Source organism: Limanda limanda, chromosome 17 (genome assembly GCF_963576545.1).
Source record: "Limanda limanda chromosome 17, fLimLim1.1, whole genome shotgun sequence".
Taxonomy (NCBI): domain Eukaryota; kingdom Metazoa; phylum Chordata; class Actinopteri; order Pleuronectiformes; family Pleuronectidae; genus Limanda; species Limanda limanda.
Genome location: NC_083652.1, coordinates 3,956,450 through 3,976,860, shown reverse-complemented (window position 1 = coordinate 3,976,860; position 20,411 = coordinate 3,956,450). Strand labels below are relative to the sequence as shown.

Here is a 20,411-nt window from a genome sequence, read left to right as displayed (position 1 = left end):
TGCTGCATTGGAAAGACATATTTCGACTGCAAAAAATATTTATCAAATCTAAATGAAGCAAAACAATAAAAAAAAATCATTATCTCTTCATTTTGACACAGTGAGTCAATCCTGGTACAGCAGAGATTTTACATCTGGCTCTTGGTGGATTTACATTGTCATCAAGCAAGGGTTCACTGCCTTGCTTCAGGGTACTTCACCAGAGCTCTAATCCGTGGGTGGACGTCCACTGGCTGCTGGGAAATCAAGCTGGAGGGATTCTGAGTTCTCCCTCGCTCGCTGAGATTTTCAAAGCTAACAGAGAGCTATGGGAGAACAGAGCTGACTCCAGATCAGACTCTGAAGGAATACAACCTCCTCATTTTATCCTTACCATAGCTCGGAAATCATCAACATCAAGCTGCCATGTTGATCTCTGTGTGTGTTGTGTTGTTAGCTTACATGTAATACACTTTCACAACCTGTGTAGCTCAGATAATATCAAACTCGGCGTTATTCGACACCGTCACATGCAAAGCTCAAACTGCTGGCCACTCTCCCATTTTCAAACAAGGGATCAATCCTTCAAGATGCTCGACCTGAGTCTGTCAGGTTTGGTTCATCCAAAGAATAAATAAACCCCTGGTGGTATTAAGCCATGAAGATACAGTAGTTTTGGTTTATATAATCAAACAGTCCAACTTGAAAGTTTGTTTTCCAGCTTGTACCTGAGCTTGTACCTGCATCACATAGCATTCAGTGAATGGCTCTAGCTAATGCTAGCTAATTGTGCTAATGAAAACAATGTGATACAGCTGAAAGCCCCAGAAACCGCTGGTAGGTGGACTTCAGCAAGGATGGATTTTGTCAGATGTCTACTGAACATCAAGAATAAACTTTCACGTTGGTTTAACTTGTTTTGACTTATCTGTCATATTTTTCCTCTGCTCCATTATAAATGTGACTAGATGCTACTAGAGGTTGGTGAGAAAATGTAGCTGTGTAAACTTGCATGATCTCAGATTCTCTGCTCTGTTTGAGTGCTGATCTACAACCTTCTGGATGCAGCCAGCCTGAGGACTCGGCCCATGAAGCACTGATTTTCTGTGTTGCACTCAAATCACATCTGCGGTTCATTTCAATTCTAAAATTCAGTATATTAATGAGAAAACATACTGGAAAACCTTGCATTTAGTCTTTTCTGTTACATGAGTAGACATTTAATGACCAAGTACGAGTTGTTCTGAAAATATGGACTTGACACTTTTGATTTTAACTGCAGATACACTGTTGTACATAGTAACATAATGTGCAATATTACATTAATTGAATAAATATATACAGAAATGCTAGGTAGGGCTAAAATACGTTTTACAGAGAGATGTCACTTTAGCCTCTTCATTACTTTTGTGTTAGTTTGCTTCTACTGTCCCAGTGGATTCTTAGCCATGTTATTATTGTACTGAACTTAATTGGTGTTAAGGTTTTTGTCAAAAAAGTGGTGTCCTTAACATCAGACCTACATCTCCACCCCTACAGCCTGCTGCTAGGAAGTATGGTCAGTCTCCATTTTATTTCATTTTTACTTCCGTTTAAGTTTGACTAGACTATGGTGGGTTTTCAACTTTTCCTATTGTGCGACTGCTCACATTTATTGTACAGACGATCTAGGTTTGGCTACCTAGGCTTGTGGGTACACTTTGATTTCTTACACTTTCAATAATGCAGAAGGAATAAAGGACAGTGTTATTGAGGTTTTCTGGAAGCTGGTGAAAGCAGAACTCAGGCAGCAGCTGATGTCTTACAGAGATTTTAATGTAGACTTGATGCATCAATGAGACCAGAAGGTGAAAAAATATACATAACACACTATCATGACCAATTGTCACCTCCAAGTCTGAAGATGTCTCCCCCAGTCTCCATATATCTTGCATCACCCATTCTAACAGCACATCCATGAATGGCTAGAATTGCTGTCACTCTGTTACATGTAGGTGTTCGCCTCCTATTGGATAGTCAAGTCTAAAGTATGCATAACTTAATCCCATTGTGTCTTACGTCTTGCTGCTGGTGAAATAGCACAAGAGTTAAAGTTGGTACCTCTCTCTATGGGTATCTGAATTAGATATGAAAGTCCCCAAGCGTAGACATACAATGTGGGTACTGTTTAGAGAGAAGGCAGTATCTGTGGAACTTAGACACTATTCTCCTGTACATAATAATAATCAGACTGCAGTTCTAAATGTAAATCACTACAATAACATGTTTACAACTATATAGAATTTGTCCAGATTCTGCTTAATGTTATTTACAGAAGGTGAAGATTATTTGAACAAGAAACAATGTTGATTATGGAATTTTTTATTTGAAACAAAACCAAAGAAAAAAATATTTGATTAAACAGTAGTCTCTTTTCCTTATGAAATCCATTGTTGAAACATCAATAAAAAACATATTTCATTGCATCAACTAAGAACAGTAAGATGTCAAATTTATGTAACCGATGTGCCAGAACTAATCAGAGAATAAAATACGCACCATTTTTACAAATCAATAGGAGTTTACACATTAAGACTCACTGAAAAAAGAAGCAGGACAGCACCAGTTCACCTATAACATACACCACAAGCACCCGATTAGTCCTCCACGTGTGCTGGAGTCCTCAGCAGGAAAATATGCATCTGAATTTATTTCTGAACTCTGTCATACAAAAAGAGCCCGACTATTTTTATAGAAAGGTTAAAAAAAAACAAATAAAATGGTATAACAAACGATGGTATTTTCCCCACAAATATGATACAAGAACTTTACATGATGAGAGGCCTCATCAGTCCTGAGAGGGAAACTGGAGGGCAGTGATTCAATTTTATCGTGGATTGCAAGTTAAGATTTGTGTTTGAATTGTGAATGATCATAGTTACTGTTATTGCTATAGGTAGGCGAAAGGCTGCAAAGACATCCGGCAAAATCGGAATCAGTCTTCATTTGTTCCACTGCGGCACCTCACCTCAATGAGAGGTTGACGGATGCATTCTTACATCCCTCTCCTCTACACCACTCACTTTACAGTATATTCAGGCATTTATTACTGGACTAACATGAACACAAATGGTCGTTTATACCAATAGAGGGCATCTTTCCTAAATTCATCGTCTCATTTTAGCTCCTGGCTGGTTTGACTGAGCCTCACATAACGGGTGCAGTTTCCTACCACAGGTCCAGGTTCTCCATGTTGGAGAAACCTGGGTCTTTGCGGAGCTTCCAGTATGTATCGTTGTACAGCCACACTTCTCTGCCGGCCTCATCAAGAGTTTTCCTGAAAACATAAAAAAGAAAATCACTACCATTTGTTACTCAGCTGGGGAACAAAGTAACGTTAAACCTTCCAAAAGGAGAAGTTTGAGTCAAATCTCTACAGCAGGGGGGGTTCAGTTAAATTCAGAGAGGCTCAGATAGAGAACTTTCCCTGAAGGCAACGTCCAGAACATGATAAAGTCCAACTGGCGTGATGAATCATCGCAATACATTGAAATATTAGATGTATCAACTTAGGTGTGTCGTCAACAACTTGAAATAATATTTCAACATTATTTATTGTCAGTTTTCTTACTGAATTGGAGTTATAACAAATAAGTACTTTCCTCATGTTAAAAATAAAATGCATTCAATAAATAAGTGAAGGTCTGATTTAAGTTTCCCTTTCTTATTTGTTAAATTTTCAATAAAAAGTCTCCACCAATTTTCGAACATTTCAACACATCTTAAAAAAATGAAAATCTTAACATCTTTTTTAATCTTTTCCTCTTATGTCCAGACCACACTTCTCTTGACCAGGATTTTAAATCTTAGTTGGAATGGTGTAGTGTTGTTTTCCTGCTTTAAATCAATTGCCAAAGTCTCTGAAGATATGAGACTTACAGTTTTTGAACTCCATGTCAGAAGAATAAACATAAGTCTGTCTAGTCTTGGTTAAAATCTGAGTTTTCACTGAATTTTTTTCTCTTTTTAAGAAGCAGGTCATGTGAAGTCACTTTTCTTACATTTTTCTGACTCTTCTAACCATCTATTCTTCCTCCCGTTTCTTCCTAAAGTGCACCGCTCACCACATCTTGCTGGAATGCTCATCAGATTTGATTGGCTAAGTGACATCACACAAGTTGATTTAAAAACGCATTCAATGACTCTATGAGTTTCCTGGGCAGCTAAACCAGTGCCATAGAGGCTAGAAAAGCTGTGCACGGCAAAAGGTAAAGGCTGTCCCAGAATTCGACTCTTGATGTCTCAATGACTTATTGGTTATAGGCTGGGTTGGAAGGTTGAAAGGAATAACACTGTATAAAAGCCATTGCCAGGTAGCTTAGAATTAAGACTGAAAATGAGACATCTAGCCTAACCCTTTGGAATAAACCTTTAAAAACTACCCCATTGCATCTCATCTGAGCAAAATAGCGAATAAATCAAGTGGTTGCTCATTAATCTTTTATAAACAGGCTCACTGACAAGTGAAGTGTTTGAAATCACAAACCAGTCTCAAAAGCACAGCGGCTCACCTGAAAAACTTGGGGATGTGCTCCTCCCCTTTTTTCTCCATTTCCTTTCTCCTCTCCCGCTGCTTCTCCTCCACCTCATCCTTCTTTTTATCTGCCTTTGCTGTTTCCCCATCCTCCAGAAGCCTGATGAAGAGAAACAGGAGTTAAATGGCGAATGGACCGACTTCATTTATAATCTTACGATTACTCAGTTTTACACATCCAGTCACACACATGTTCATGCAAAACTTAACAAACACACACTTGCACACATATAGTACATCATTGGGGCAATTTGGGGTTCAGTACTTTGCCCAAGCACACTTCTACATGCAAACTGTAGGAGATTCCAATTTATTGTAGTACCCGCTCTACCTCTGGAGCAAAAGCCTCCGCATAATTAAACTCTGCAACATGGAAGAGAGGACAGCAAGACATTTCTCTTTTTAAACAAATACAAAATGATGTACCTCTGGTCTGGTCTGTAGCGTGTGTCGGTGGGTGGAAGAACAGCCTTCAACTCAGGTGTCAGTTCGTTTAGCTCTCTGGCGTAATGTGAGAAGCCATAAAACTCAGCATGATCATCAGGCTGCACATCTAAACAGGAAAGAACTTTGTCAATATCAAGAACTCAACTGCTGGACAATGTGGAGAAAACTTGTATTGGTAAATTCTTTCTGTATCTTTGTAAGACAAGATGTTCTAAAAATGAACAGTTTAGGGAGGAAAGGATGTGTCAGCTCAGTGTCTGTATAGCTCTTATTTTGATCTTTGACATTTGATTTGGTTAGATTGCTGGCAGTTGAAGCTGTCCTTTAATTATGTATCACCAATATAGCACCCATAGTCTAATTTATCATGAAAAGTTTCATAACATAAGTTTATACACTTCCCATGACATAACTAAGGAGAAATCAGAAAGTCCATTCACTTTTAAAAGTATTTTTCAAGCAGGCAGAACTAGGCTTAATACATGCCTGTTTGTTTTTTCCCACTAAATCCTGCTCATTGTCAGTCAATCTTCATCTCAACCCATGATCAGACTTCACTGCACCAATGTGACTGGTGCTGCATGGGTTGGACACATCGTGTGACTACGTTTGTTATTTTTTTCAAACGTTTTTTGATGAACGTGGTTGTTACCACGTGAAAATCAAACGGGTTTGATGCCTACAAAAAAAATTAAGTAGATGGTATGGCCAGAGGGCGAATTTTGTAATCGGTGTGCGCCTGAACACTGTAAAAACTGTTATCCTGACAACCCTATCGAACACCTTACTAAGACTCTACATACAAAGTATGTACAAAGTCAAAAGCTGAATTTGTCAGGACATTTACATGTTTACTCAGGACTCTACTCACTGGGCTTCCAGATGCACTTTGGTGTAGAAAGGGTGTCACAGAAGATGCCTTCATGCCAGAGGCCTCCAAAGCGATGGACCACCTCTCCAGCCTTGTCCAGAACCACACCCTGCACCTCGTTCTTACTGTTTTCTGAGCTCCAGTATCGAGACTAGAATATAAAAAGGGTCAGGGTGGTTAAACAGAAGAACAGGAAGAGTCCATGTGCAGGATTTAGACTTTTCACTGATTAAGCAGCGAGAGACTGCGGTTGGCCTGACCTTGACGAAGGTGATCTTGCAGGTGCAGACGTCGCTCTTTGTGTTTTTGATGACCACCTCACCATAGTGTTCCAACCAGCGCTGCTGACTCAGCACATTGTGGATACATGTCACCACCTTGTTCCATTCATAGTGATCCCCATACCTTCATACACAAAACAGGTCAATCAATCAATAATGTCTATTTTCATTTCTCTCCTGTATTGTGTGACTGGTTTTGTTAAAGGAAGCAGTGGCTCACTTGGGCAGGGCAACGTTGACCAGTGCGCTAGAGATGACTTCCATTGATTTCCCCCAAAACTTGTTCTTCCATCTCTGATCTAAGAGCAGACAGACAAACAGAAACTAATAGTGTTAGGTTTAACGGTGGTCATACAGAACAGGTGGATCAAGCACTTATCACACACACGCTGCTCCTACCTTGCCAGAAAGTGAAGTTTTCTGAATCAGCATGGCAGGCAGAGATGGGTGGGTGATGGGAGACCTGTAAACAACACACATACTGTTTGTTCCAAACCCAAATGGTAGAGATTTTGTCAACATATTTGTTCCTCCCTTCCTGCTGGTTACCTGCTCGCTGATGTAATGAAAGCCTCGTTCTTCTCTGTGACTCTCATACGTTTCTCCTAGAACAGGATTGAAGGGTTTGTAATGATTCCTCCAGGTCGCCCAGGCGTAGCCAGAGATGGAGAATGTTGCCACGTAAACCTGTTAACATACAGATAAAAAAAAATCATTAATATAGTTAGCAATGAGTTCAACTCCTTCACTAATCCAGCTGATTAGTGATCTTAGCAAACCAAACTCACCATTCGCTCATAAGGATCGTCAATGCTGTTGGCGATGTCTAGCAGCTCTGAGTACTCCAGCTCTTCACTGACTCGCTGCATCAGAGACAGTGGCTCATTTAGAGCGACCGGCATGGAGACTCTGGACAGGTCCTTGCCAATGTTGTTGTACAGGATGGTCATGATTCCAATTTGGCTGTTGTCTGCTCCTGGGGCAGGGAGGGTGGTGCGACGACCTGGATAACACAAACCAGTACAATTGAAGGGAATTTAAGACCTTAAAATGCTTCATGAGTCAAAAATGCAAAGATAAAAATAAATAAATTGTAATAGATATAAAAAAAATAATTCAAGATTGAGAAAGAAAAAAGACCAATATATTGAAACTATTAAACTGAAATATATATATATATATATATATATATATATAACACCAAACAGTATATATGTCTAAATAAATTTGTTTCTGAGGCTACACAGTTGAATGTTAGAAAATACACAATTGAATGGTAGGGGAAAGTTTGATGTATACTTTAATGTTTCCATCAGGAGGCAGTGTCTCTCATGACCAACACAGTTAAAGCAAGTGAGTCATGCTTGCAGATTAAGAAAGTAATAGCATTTTGTCTTCCTCCAATTAATGTTTCAACTTGAATCTGCAAACTTCACCAAAAATAGTAGTCTTTTATTACATTAACTAAGACATGAGACTAGAAGTCACTAAAACTGTAAATGATATGGTCCAAGTATGGTGTGAGTACTGAAGAGGCAGACATCACTGCTCTCAAATTAAATGAGTCAACAATAGAGCTGGCCTTACCAGTATCGGTGGGCGCTTGGCTGGATCCGTTAGAAGCGTTGTTCAGACTGTCTCTGTAGTTGAGGGTGGCAGTGGCTGGAAAAGGAGGAGGAGAGTCATTCATTACATTCAATGTCCATCTTATGTCTTGCTGGAAAGAAAAGGTTGTGGTTGTGCAGGATTAATTGACTGCTCCTAGTTAAAGGATGTTTGCGTGGTTAAGAGAACGTCGAACAAGTCTATTTTTGCTCTCTATAGATTTAAGTGTGAAGTAATTTATAAAAAGAAAATACTTTTTTTTTTAAATTGCTGTTACTGGCATGTGCGTTGGCTCTGCGCCATTTTGATAGTACGTCACTGACCACATCATAGGGTTGATTGGTTGGAGAGGAGGCATAAGGACGTAATGTAAAATGGAAGAGCTATTGTTTGAACGTCGCCAAAGTTAGCTAGCAGTAGTCACATTAGGCAGCTAAGACTGTCAGGTCACGCACCTTACATTTACTTTAAACCACCGATTTGGAGGCTAAATTACATTACATTACATTTCATTTAGCTGACGCTTTTATCCAAAGCGACTTATAATAAGTGCATTCAACCCCGAGAGTACAAACCAAGAACAACAAGAATCAAGACAGTACAATTTCTTCGAAATAAAGCAAAACTACAAAGTGCTATAAGTAAGTGCCATTTTAGTGCTACCAAAGTGTTAGTTTCAAAAGTGGTTAGTTTTTTTTTATTTTTTTTTTTTTATTCAAGATACAGTCGGAAGAGGTGTGTTTTTAGTTTTCGGCAGAAGATGTGTAAACTTTCAGATGTCCGGATGGCGAGTGGGAGCTCATTCCACCATTTAGGAGCTAGGACAGCAAACAGTCGTGATTTTGATGAGTGTTTAGCTCGCAGTGAAGGAGCAACGAGTCGTTTAGCTGAAGCAGAGCAGAGTGAACGTGCTGGTGTGTAATGTTTGACCATGTCCTGGATGTAAACTGGACCTGATCTGTTTACAGCATGGTTTGCGAGTACTAGTGTTTTGAACCGGATGCGGGCAGCCACTGGTAGCCAGTGTAGGGAGCGGAGGAGCGGAGTAGTGCGAGTGAATTCACGGAGTATGACACTGATTAAGGTGATTGTACCCTTTGTTTAACATTAAGCTAATGCTAGTAGGCCCTGATGTTCACAAGCCCAGACTCAAAACAATTTTGAGTTGTAGTTATGTATTCCTTTGTGATGTATGCAATACTTATACTGCAGAACATTATTTACTATTGGGTAATCATTATATTACATGTCATTTGGTACATGATTTTTTCCAAATGACTTAAAATTAGTGCATTCAACCTATGAGGGGTCATTTAGGGGTTCAGTGTCTTGCCCAAGGACATTCGGCATGCAGATAGGGAAGACTGAGGATTGAACCACCAAACCTTCTGGAGGACAACCACTCAACCACTCTATACCTCAGCCACATTGAAAATGTTATATTCATATGATCAAAATATATGTATATATATAGTAATTGAGGTGAAGTGAAGTGAAGTAAAGTAAAGTAAAGTATGATTGTGAAAGGGTTTTTTCTGTAAAATAAGTACATTTCCGGTACTTTAAGTACTCATCCAGTGCTAGCAGAATATAGAGATATTCTTGTTGCTTCAGCTTTACTGTCAAAATCTGTAAGGATTTTTCGAGCAGGAATCCCCCTTTAAAATTATGCTAAATACATTAAGTAATTCATTACCACTTTAACACTCACTGTGTCCCTCATCCGGCTCTGAGTTGCTGGTGGTGGTGATGTCACTTAGGCCAGACTCATCCGAAGCCTCAGCCTCTGATGAGCTCTCGCACACGATCACTTCGCTGGCGTCAAAATACTCTGCCATAGATTCGGCCACTGAGGGCGCACGTTGAACGTGACGACCCATAGATGGTGTCCTCTGTTGGGGGAAGCAGAGGAGGAGGGGGAGAGCAATGAGTGGAAGAGGATCAACACACTTATTTTTCTGCAGTGTGCAAAGTACAAAGAGGAGACAGATCACTAGCCAACAGGCATGCGAGGAGACCCGTCATCAGACACAATCAGCTCCCAAACACAATTAGATGTGAGGTTCAATTCTTACCGGTGCAACCCGCCAAACGTCAACACACTTTAGTGCAAGTGTGTAAATCGTTAACCTAATCATACGAACCACAGGACAACTCATTCATTTGAATTGGCTTGTAGCAGATTGTGCTCTGTTGTGATAGCCTCTGGGACCATGTCAACAACCCATCATTTTGAGACAATGCAAGGTAAGGATGAATGCAGATGACCCAATTGCCATACACAAAAGGGACAAACTGACTTTCACATACAAAAGCACAATGCAGTACACACCTGGTCTGGACGGACTGTGCAGAAGGATTCTTCAGTAGAGTCAGAAGACAGGGAAAGCGAGTGGACTTTGGTCAGATGTGACTGTATGTCAAGCTACAGACGAGCATGGACATGCACACATACAGAGCAGCCATGCAGGACACAAGAAGAGGAAGCAGAGAAATTTAAAAACATGCAGACTCCACATCACGTAGTGTAGAGCAACGTGTCACTATTGTCTACATGTTTATGCGGCCGAGGATGAAACTACATCCTTTTATATAATTCAATTATATTTTTTCATCTTATCCTCCCCTTCTCATAAACACTAATGACTTAATCTACAAGCTCAGTGCAGAGAAGAGAACAGGAATTTAAGTGACTTGTTAAATGTTACGTGTGTTGCTCAAAGTGGGAATGCAGGTCGACAGGCTGCTGCCAAGCAACAAACAACAGCACAGTAAGCACAGAAAGAAAGGAGACAGGCAGTTGAGATGAAACCTCACATAACAGCAAACTACAACTGTTACCGAGAAGCATCAGTTTGACAGCAGGTATTAACACGCCTATCGACTGAGCAACTGCTCAATTTCAGTATGTGAAAGTGATTCTTCTATTTGAGTCTTTGTGTGTGGCAAGAGGGAGAGAAAGACTTGAGGTGTGTTCTGTCAGGTCACACCTGTGACAACTTGTGTCTATCCTGTCTAGATACAGCCCAAACCTGCTAAACAGTTTCACACAGCACCTCTCCTACACACCATGAGGGCTTGGCCCTCGCTGTCTGTTGCAGTCAGATACTAATATGTAATCTGTGTTTCCACTCTGGGATTCTAGCAGGGTAAGTGAACAGAGACGAACGCTAATTAATTCATGTCATTCTGTTGTCGTCATCTGATGTTAGATGAATAAGGACGGTTTGAGTTTTGTTTGTAGGTATCCCAATTTTGTCCGTGTTTGTGTGTTTGTTTGTGTTACCTCTGACAGTGTGCTGCACAGTGTGGCAAGCTGGTGGGAGGTGTTCTGCCTCAGGTCAGGGCTGGACCAAGCCTGCCTCAGTCTCTCTCTTTCCAAGGATAAAACATCATGAATGGTCCTGAGAGAAGAATGAACTGCAACAAAGATAAAACACAGAATATTACAACTTTATTCTGTATCTCAGATTTAGTCTTGCATTGTAATTTTACTCTTCCCTTAGGTTGTGGTGCATTAAAACGATTTAAAACAATTACTATGAAGATCAAATAGAAATGTGGAGCCCATGAAGCTCATTCTTTCACCAATAACAGATTTTGTCAGCCACTTAATGCAATTCAGTGGGAAACATTGGTCATTTACAGGTCGTGAAAATGAATTAAGTTATCTTACTGAATGTTCATGGGTATGCATTTCGTAGCTCCAACTAAAAACTAGCATTTCTACTTTCTTGGCCAAAAAGGGATGACAGATCTAGACGAAATGTTTTATTGGAACTGAAATTAAAACTTAAATTACCTGCAAATACTAATAGAGATTTAATAAGGTATTGACAGAGCCGTACCTGATCAGTGTCTTAAGTGGACAGATGTTTCTCTTTATCAAATTCTTTTTTATTGGATTTCAGAACAATCAAGTAAGAAATGCATTGACCATCAAACACTAACTCAAACTTATTCAGACAAATAGAGTTGTTAGAAGTCAGAAGTCTGTACCCCTCTGGGAGACAGTGCAGATGTCCTGGTGGAGTTTCTTGGCCTCGGGTGAAGTGACCTGAGGGTTGGACAGCTGAGAGTAGACATGGTTCGGGATAGACTGAACAGATGCTCCCAAACCAGAGCTGGGATTGGTGCTCAGGTGGCTGGAAGTGAACTGAGAGCACAAGAAGAAGAAAAGTGGACACAACATATTAAGAAAAAACATTGACACGACTCAATCATAACAAGAGCACATAAGGTTAAAGTAGTGAAGTCAGTCTTACCATTCCCCCCATGGCTTCAACACGGGACAAAGTCCTGGAGTGACCAAACCCCCTAACCGTCCTCTTCTTGGGTTTTTCCAGGGAAATATTCTGAAACGAAAGGCCAAGACTGTTAAAGCCTCTTTCAAAGAAAATTAAATATACCCCAGTTATTCTGTTGCTGAATATGTATTCGTAGACTGACGTATTACAAATCTACAGTATCTTGAATTCAATCAGTTGGTTCACTTAGCTTAATATCCCCCCTTGAAGATCAGTGATGTGTTATTCTATTCAGGGCATTATTGTCAGCCGTTTCATAAACAATCTTGGGTGAGACATGCGTCAAATAATCTGATCCCGTTGTTACTTTTCCAGTGAAGTAGTCTAAGGAACCACAACACTCACCTGCATGCTGATTCGCATCTCCAGGTCTGAGTTAGTGACTGGCAGGCCTCCTTCCAGCCAATGGAGTCGCTGGATTAGCTGGGCCAGTTCTGTCAGCTCTGTCTGACAGCGAGCCAGGTCTAACAGAGAGAAGGTCAGAATGTCAGCTGAGAGATCAAGCGAAAACGCATACAAAGATTTGCTTCTGTTACGTTCATCCGTCACTAAGAAAAGCTTCCATATGAGGATCAGGATTTCTGGTGGCTCTCACCATTAGTGGTTGAATCAATGTTGTGGGTCTGCTCCAGCCATGCCGACACCTTGTTTGTCAATGCTGGGTGGGAGGCCATAGCGGGTGCGGGGCTTCCGATCTCTGTTTGGTACACTGAGGCTGAGCTGGCATAGTGAGGAGGCTGGAAAATGAAACCCATCACAATTTCAGCTGCGATTAAAACCAATGACTGCTGTCTTGATTCTTCAATGTGAGATGAATTTGAGTTACTTGGTGTATAAAGAATGCAAATCTCTTCAGCTAATGAACTGCGACACTGGCACGTGTGTACAAGGTATGATACAATTTGTACCATCTTATAATTGATAATAAAAAAATCACGTTTTGAATTGAAATAACAAGGAAGATAAACTTTGAACATTGAAATACAGTCCCTTAAAAGTAGCTTTGTTAAGTTGTATGTTGTTTCTGAAACACTTTAGTTGAATTCCTCTGCACGTCATGATAGCCATCAATAAATAGCCATCTGAAAACAAAGTATCTTCTGCCATCACAGAACTGTAATAAACAGTGAGTACAAATGAAATGATTGGACTCATGTACCTTTACACCCCTAGTAACCACATGTTGAGAAACTTCGAAAACAAGAAACCAGAGTGAAACTTCATAGGCAGTGGAAGAACTAATGTTTTCACCAGTTTGTTTTTGTTGATTGATTTGGTTGTTAGCAGGATTAGGCAAAAACTACTTGATGGATCATCACAGAACTTGGAAAGACGTGGTGTGGGTCAGGGAAGAGCTTTGGGGTTGATCCGGATCAGTGGGCAGACCAAGAAATTGTTTTAACTTTCTTTAACATTGTGAGATATGATTTTCTTTATCTTTTCACCGATTTGAGAAAATAATGAATGGACCAAGATGACAAAAAGAGAAGGTACTTTTAGGGAACTAATATCTGAGTGTCTGAAAGTTATTGAAGTTGATAAAATGTATGGGAGCTGTTGGGCCTTAGCGGAGATAACATCCTTGCGCTGAGCTGTAATCAATTTAGGATGTACTCTGTTTAAACAGTTTCACTGGATCCTTGTTTTCCCGTAAGTTAGAAAAAGACTTTTCAACTGAAAATCTTGTACCTAAACGTACACATCTAAAATCTTACCATAAAAGGAATAATCATCAGAAATGGGTTTTGTTCAATTTTGCATTAACTGCAGCAGGAATCTCTACTTACTGTTGCTCTGCTTTGCTGGGCAAAGGTGGCCATGCCTGGGAGGGTACTCTGGCCCATGGAGAGAGCATGAAGAACACCATGATGGACACTCATCGCCTCGTTTTTCCTAAATACACGATGGGCGCACAGCTTGGTCAACCAGATATAGAAGATATCGTGGGTCTTTGCCTAACAGAAAGGAGAGGGAGAGAGAATAAAAGGAGGTTATACATGAACTAAAGTTTTTGAAGTAGGGTTTCAGATGACATTGAAGTGACAAGATGTTCCTGGTGTTTTAGCATTGAGATAATTACACATTGTTTAATACTTCAGGCTTCTTCAGTTCGGTTTTCTTTCACTGTTTTCTGTTTTGCAGAAAATGAAATAAAAAAGAAAATGCACAGAATTTGAGGAATTGACTTGTGTTTCTGCTTAAACTGTGCGAGAGGATGAAGTAACCGCTGCTCGCTCCACCTTGTACACTGCACAATAAAAGGTGCACAAAGCAGCTGAAAATCATATGACTCCTCAGAGATTGGGGCAAAAACTGCCCTAAATTGTACTGTGTAAGCAAAGCTTAAGAGGGTTAGGTTAACTATACGTACACTGAGCTTGCCGACATTCATTTAGTTTGGGGCAAAGGCAATGATTTACAATGAAAACTAAATGTTTAAACTATCAAATTTTCTTCACGACTGCCTCAGAGGATAAGAAAAAAAATATATATATTTTAACTCTGTAATTCTCTCCACTGTTCAAGGTATTATTGCTTAGGTAACAGAGTGCGTTTATATTTGGCGACTTAGGTCTTAATTGTTTAACTGATGAGGCTCATGTGATCCTCAAACAATGTTTTGGAAAATGCATTTAACTGCTTCTTTCGGTCCCTAAACATGGTGTTACCATGTCTGCAGTGTGTAGGTTACCTTGACATGGTAAAGGTTGTCTCCAGCATCCAGGTCTATTCGTTTGGACTTCTTGTTAATGGACATAACAGCCAGACTGACGTCAAGGGAGCCATGGAGCTTCCCTCTTTGAATCTAAAACACAATAATAATGCTTTTTTTTATACATTCCCTTTTTACCCATCAAACTAATTTACATTAATCTGAGGCTACACTGGAATCAATTTATTAACACAAAAGCTCAAGTTTGTGGGCCAGGAAGGTGCAGCTCTGTTTACTTACATCTTGCTGTGCTTTTGAGTACTTGAGAATTCCTTTCTCTAAAAGGAAGTATCTCTGAAAAGGGCGATCACAGTGAAACGTTAGAAATTAAAAGAGCAGACACTATTCAGTGCAATATTGACTTAACATAACAGAAACATGCACATGCTATGCTCACCTTGTGCCAGCCTTTGAGCGGGAACTTCCTCCTCTTCATCAAGTAGCCCTCACAAATCCCAGGGATAGCAAGTTCCAGAGAGGAGCCGGAAACTAGACCCAGATCCAGGGGCTGCATATCTTCCATCACCTCCCAGTTACGGGACTAACACAGACAGAAATCGCGAAATAAACTAAGTGTGTGAACGTATTCTGAGACAAGGACTTAATGAATGGCATTTAACTAATCAGAGCCGGGCTGACGGACAACCTGTATGGACGAACATTAATGCCAAGCAAAGTGATCACTAAAACCCTAACACTATCAGAATTTTCATAGCCACAGTTTACTATTTTCAATTTCCTCCAATGCTTTTCCAATGTCGGTAAAAAATCAACAGATATCGACGTCATCAATAACATAATATATCAATCACGTGTAAGGAAGGTGGTTTTGCAAATTCAAAGCATGGATTCACCTGAAGAACATGCTGAAGCAAAACAATATCGCCCACAATCATCTACAGCAGGGGTATTCAACTAAAATTTAAAGAGCTCCAGTTAGAGAATTTCTCGAAGCAAAGGTCCGGAAGATCATAATGTCTAACTATTCAGTGTGATATGCATTTAAGTAGCCTAGTAGTTGTATCAATGTCTGCATTAATAAATACCTGACTGACTGTGCAGCCCTATCGATGGGTAAACAATATTGAAGTAATATTAAATGTGAGCCAGTCTATTATAATCTTTTACATTTTAAGAACAAAAAGACAACTCAAATACAGGAAACAATGAATGTGTAAGTAGCCAAAATAGTGCAAAATACAATAAAATGTTTGTTTTCCTTCTTTAGACTGGTTACCTGCTTTGAATGTTTGGAGGAGCCAGTGCTGCTGCTCCGTGAGTGGGCAGGTTTAAACGTGCTGGCTGGGGACTTGTCGAGGCTCATCACAGACTGGCTACTGTCCATTCGGAGGGGGCACACCTGAGGGTCCATTGATATAACGTGAAAAGGAAGTCGTTGCATCGAATCGAAGGATCTTCAGGGCAGGATGCGTCTCATGGCCAAGTACATGGGTCTGCACAGAACAACAACAGTAACAGTGATGAATCAATCATGAAGTAAAACAATCCAATAATGACCTGTAACTATTGAGACTATACTGATAATGTTATTAGCCATCATGGGCAACAGTACATATACAGAGTTAAAAATAAATAGATGAAGATACGACTGAGCTCAACGGTTCAATGTAGTCCATTTTCTGAATAGAGATTTTAATTATCAGCTAACAACTATCAACTATCAGCTTTAACCATCCCATGTAGTACAAGCTGCATAATTGTGTACAACAGTTTTATATAGTGCTGTAGAAGCCACAAGTTGTACGATATCAACTGTGTTCTAACAAAAAGGTGTTGTATTCGTCAAAGAGAAGAACAACACTACCCAAAAGCCTCATGTATGGATCATCAGCATTACATAACGTTTACCAAAGAACAACCGTGCTGTAGTTTTTAGAGACGGAGTCCAAAGGGGTGAAAATCAGAAGTCGTATACTGGAGAGTAGTGTTACTGAGGGCAATCTTGTGGGTTGGCAATAGTTTGTGATAGGTAGTTTTGAAAAAAAATGTAACTTTTCAGTTTTTGTGCCTTTGGCTTTTTTCACTTTTCTAATATTTTTTTCCTCGCAATTCAAAACCTCATCCTTAGTACCTGGCTTAACATTTTTTGACAAGGAGTTTCTGAAATGTAAAACAAATAGATTAATCGAAAAAAATTATCGTTAAAAAAAAAATGATCGATAGCAGCACTATTTAGGACAATTCACTGTAAACTAAATAATGAATAATGAAAAAAAAAGATTCAACTTGTGAATACTTTTTGGTGTGTTCCAATTTGTTGGTACAGTCACGTGTTGTGTTTTTTTTTTGTACTTCCATTTTCACAGGCCCGTTTCAGCGCATGAGGGCCTTCATCCTGACAGATATGGCAACACGTGGGACTAAGAGCACCTCAATGGCACACTTGAGTCTCAACAATCAACGTCATAGCTATGCAGAAGCATGGGACCTACAAACACTTTAAAATCTGTGAAAATGGTGAGAGAGAACGGAAAATACATCATCATTTCTATGTTGCATGGCACGTGAAAGTAAAACGTCAATTCATACGTCTTGAAATTTCAGGGCCAAGTGAGCCAAGCAGCCGGCAGATATTCAACAATGGCGGCCACAGTTGCGATAGTCATTTCCGTTGAGGGCTCAAGTGTTTTTGAACAGCATTAACCCATCGGAATTCAGGCAGTGTGCTGATGAGTACACAGTGTACTACACTTGAATGCAATGACTGCTGGGAGATACAGTAACAGTCAAAATATTTTTAGAATGGATTTTCTTGTCATTTCCCGGTACATATTGCACTCTTCCATAAATGTCACCTTTATTATATTCCCTTCATATCTCTGTTTTAAACAAATTGATGTTTTGCATCTTGTCCTACCCAGCTCAACTCTGTTAAATAAATATATATTTCAATCGATGCAAATGTGAAGGTATTAAACCATTCCATTTGTCAGACAACTGAGACCCTTTTACTTTTAAACCTTATTCAGCTTGTATTGGGATTTATAATTTAAACAAAGTCCGTTAAACTGAAAGGATAATTGAGCATACAAGATAAGGCTTCTAACTTCAAATATAAAAGACACATTTGTAAAAGTAAAGTAAAAAACGACCTAAAATCTTCGTGGTGATGTAGGAAGTCACCAAACAAACAACACAATGATGTAATAGGATAAGCATTGCTCATTGCAAATCTAGTGGCTCTTCCTGCTCCACTGGAAAAATAAATAAGCAACACACCACCACCAGCCTCCCTCCCCCCCCGCCAAACTGCTGGTATATTCACGTGTCTTCAGCAGGTGACGATGGCCTGTAAGAGGAAGAGTTTGCAGTTGACAATCCAGTGAAAAGGTTTGAGCAGCCTGACCAGATTGTGGAAGCAGTTTGATATTGATGGCAGGAGGCAGTTATCACACAATCACAGGTTGTGTTCACAGAAAACTGCTATGGTCCACTTCCCTTTAGCTGCTACTCCTGAACCAAACACCAACTGGGTTCTTCATTTCCTACTTGATGATAATTGGTAAGCTTATGTTCTCATTATCAAATGTCTTCCAGTGTGCAGAAACTGAACTGCAGCCCTGAGCTACAATTGAACAAATGTGTACATTACAAATATATACAAATACAATTAGAAACAGTTGTCCACCTTCAGAAATGTTACTACATCATAAATAATTTAGTGTCCAAGTAAATCATGTCATTCTGGTCAACCTTATCATGTGCCATGTAACCCACCCTTACGGAGTATGAATTCAAAAGTGCACAAGAGCAAGTAGTAATAGTGAAGACAATGTAGTCAACCACTAGCACATGAAACAAAACAATAAGGCATCAGCAGTTGAATTCAGTTAAGTCTTTGTAGCACGGTAACAAAAGAAACACACCTCTGATGGCCTGATGTCTCAACACGCCACTTCCCCAATGGTTCCCATGAGATCTCTTCAGCCTTCGCTCAAGAATAATTGTGAAGCTGTAAAATTCCTCTCAAAGTTCCTTGTAAGAGAAAATACTCCAGTGGGATTGTTTTCTCCTTTTACGTCTCCTTCAGAATCTTAGTGTCCTTTGTAAACCTCCGCTCAGCTCTTCTCCGTGTTAGACAGAGCACTGCCACACCTGACTGAGCCTGTCTCGTCAGACAAGAGCATTTCAAACCCTGCAGGTATCTGGGCGGGGCTGAAAGTAGAGCAGCACTCTACCTAACCAGACAGGCCAGGCAGCTCTGTCATCACGAGGTGTACAGCAGATCTGTTCTCACACTGGATGTACATTAGAAACTTTAGCTTAAATTTGTATTTTGTTATAAATACTAATTGCATATTGCTGCGTTCAACAAAAAAAACACTTTAATTTAATACAGTAAAGTTTGTTCAATACTACAGTTTCCAAATGAACGTTAGTTTTTTTCCCCATTTAAAAAAAGAAATGTCTCCTCAGTAGGAACCCAAGTAAGGTAATGACAATGAGAAATTAGAGAATAAAAGGACTCCTCTTTTTAAGTGCACTTGGTTTATGGTTCTGCATTGGGTTTCTGCATGTACAATCCCAATAACATGTATTCAGGTATTGTAATGCTGCAGGTGGAGGGGAAAATAAGGTGTACAAGCTGCCTCACGGGCTTCATTTCAAAATACAAGGCATTCAGAAAAAATAAAACATCTTAATCTACAGTGGCTCTATTGATGATATTTTTACATCTACCTATAATTATCCTCACATCCTTTGTTATGCTAAGGAGCATCCTGTTTGCTTTAATATCGAATGGATTGACAAGGCCAACTGTGTATAGATTGTACCAAAATTGACCTTCCAGCAGTATTATTGTGCATCATGACAGCCTGGGGATGCTGCGAGCTGTAGGAAACAACATTCCCTGCATGCTTTGTTACAATACGAGTCAATATGTAAAACTTTCGTAACATGGAAGTATAAGTATTGTTGTACGCATTGACTGAAAAATTACCTTATAGGGCAGTGTGATGCATAATGTCCACAAAACATGATATAAGAGCATGTTGTTTACGATGCAGATGGAGGGGTAGTCGAAGTGATTGAGTTCAGAAAACACTTGGAATCTCAGGAGGTAAACAGCATGGAAGCCAAATCCAGTAAAAATGCAAGTAAACAGAATAACACAACATCCCTCCATACTGCCCCTGGGGTGTCACCTAAGTGTCCGCAAGCCGCGGACACTTAGGCGCTCATATTCGACTCGAAACAATGTTATTTACACTGCGTTTTACGGCTTAAGGCTAGTGGACGTAGCAACCCAGTGGTGTGTCTCATGGGTCTGTTTTGAGACGTGAAGGGTCAGTTTACCGAATGCACTGTGGAACTCAGGAGTCTACGATGCTAAAGCATAAACATGATGCACCACTTTAAGGAATTTCAATTGCAGGGGGAGACTGTAGGAATTTATTGTGATGCACCTGCAGTATATAGAAGACAACTACAAGGCTGCTATCTACAACTCAAATCTCACAAGTGATCATCTTATCTGCTATTTGGCAGGTATTTCATAAATCACCTCTCGGCGATCCCATATCCCCTTAAGCTGTAACTAATAAACATTGCCCACTAATTGAATAATTTGGTTAAAAATACCTTACAGCTGTTGTTGTAGCCCAGGTATGAC

The 20,411-nt window shown here is 39.9% G+C and overlaps 1 protein-coding gene across 1 annotated transcript; it reads right to left on the bottom strand.

Annotated features, from left to right (window-relative positions):
* Positions 1 to 3,186: 3,186 nt before the first annotated feature.
* Positions 3,187 to 16,178, bottom strand: LOC133023277 (oxysterol-binding protein-related protein 7-like). The gene is made up of 22 exons (XM_061090270.1): positions 16,014 to 16,178; positions 15,174 to 15,317; positions 15,017 to 15,070; positions 14,756 to 14,869; positions 13,851 to 14,018; positions 12,659 to 12,800; positions 12,409 to 12,527; positions 12,022 to 12,111; positions 11,756 to 11,912; positions 11,043 to 11,176; positions 10,089 to 10,181; positions 9,468 to 9,648; positions 7,739 to 7,813; positions 6,940 to 7,154; positions 6,701 to 6,838; positions 6,551 to 6,614; positions 6,372 to 6,450; positions 6,131 to 6,275; positions 5,871 to 6,021; positions 4,979 to 5,105; positions 4,530 to 4,652; positions 3,187 to 3,295 (listed from the first exon to the last, which is right to left on the bottom strand). The coding sequence occupies exons 1-22, from the start codon at positions 16,176 to 16,178 to the stop codon at positions 3,187 to 3,189; spliced, it is 2,787 nt and encodes a 928-aa protein (XP_060946253.1).
* Positions 16,179 to 20,411: the final 4,233 nt, after the last annotated feature.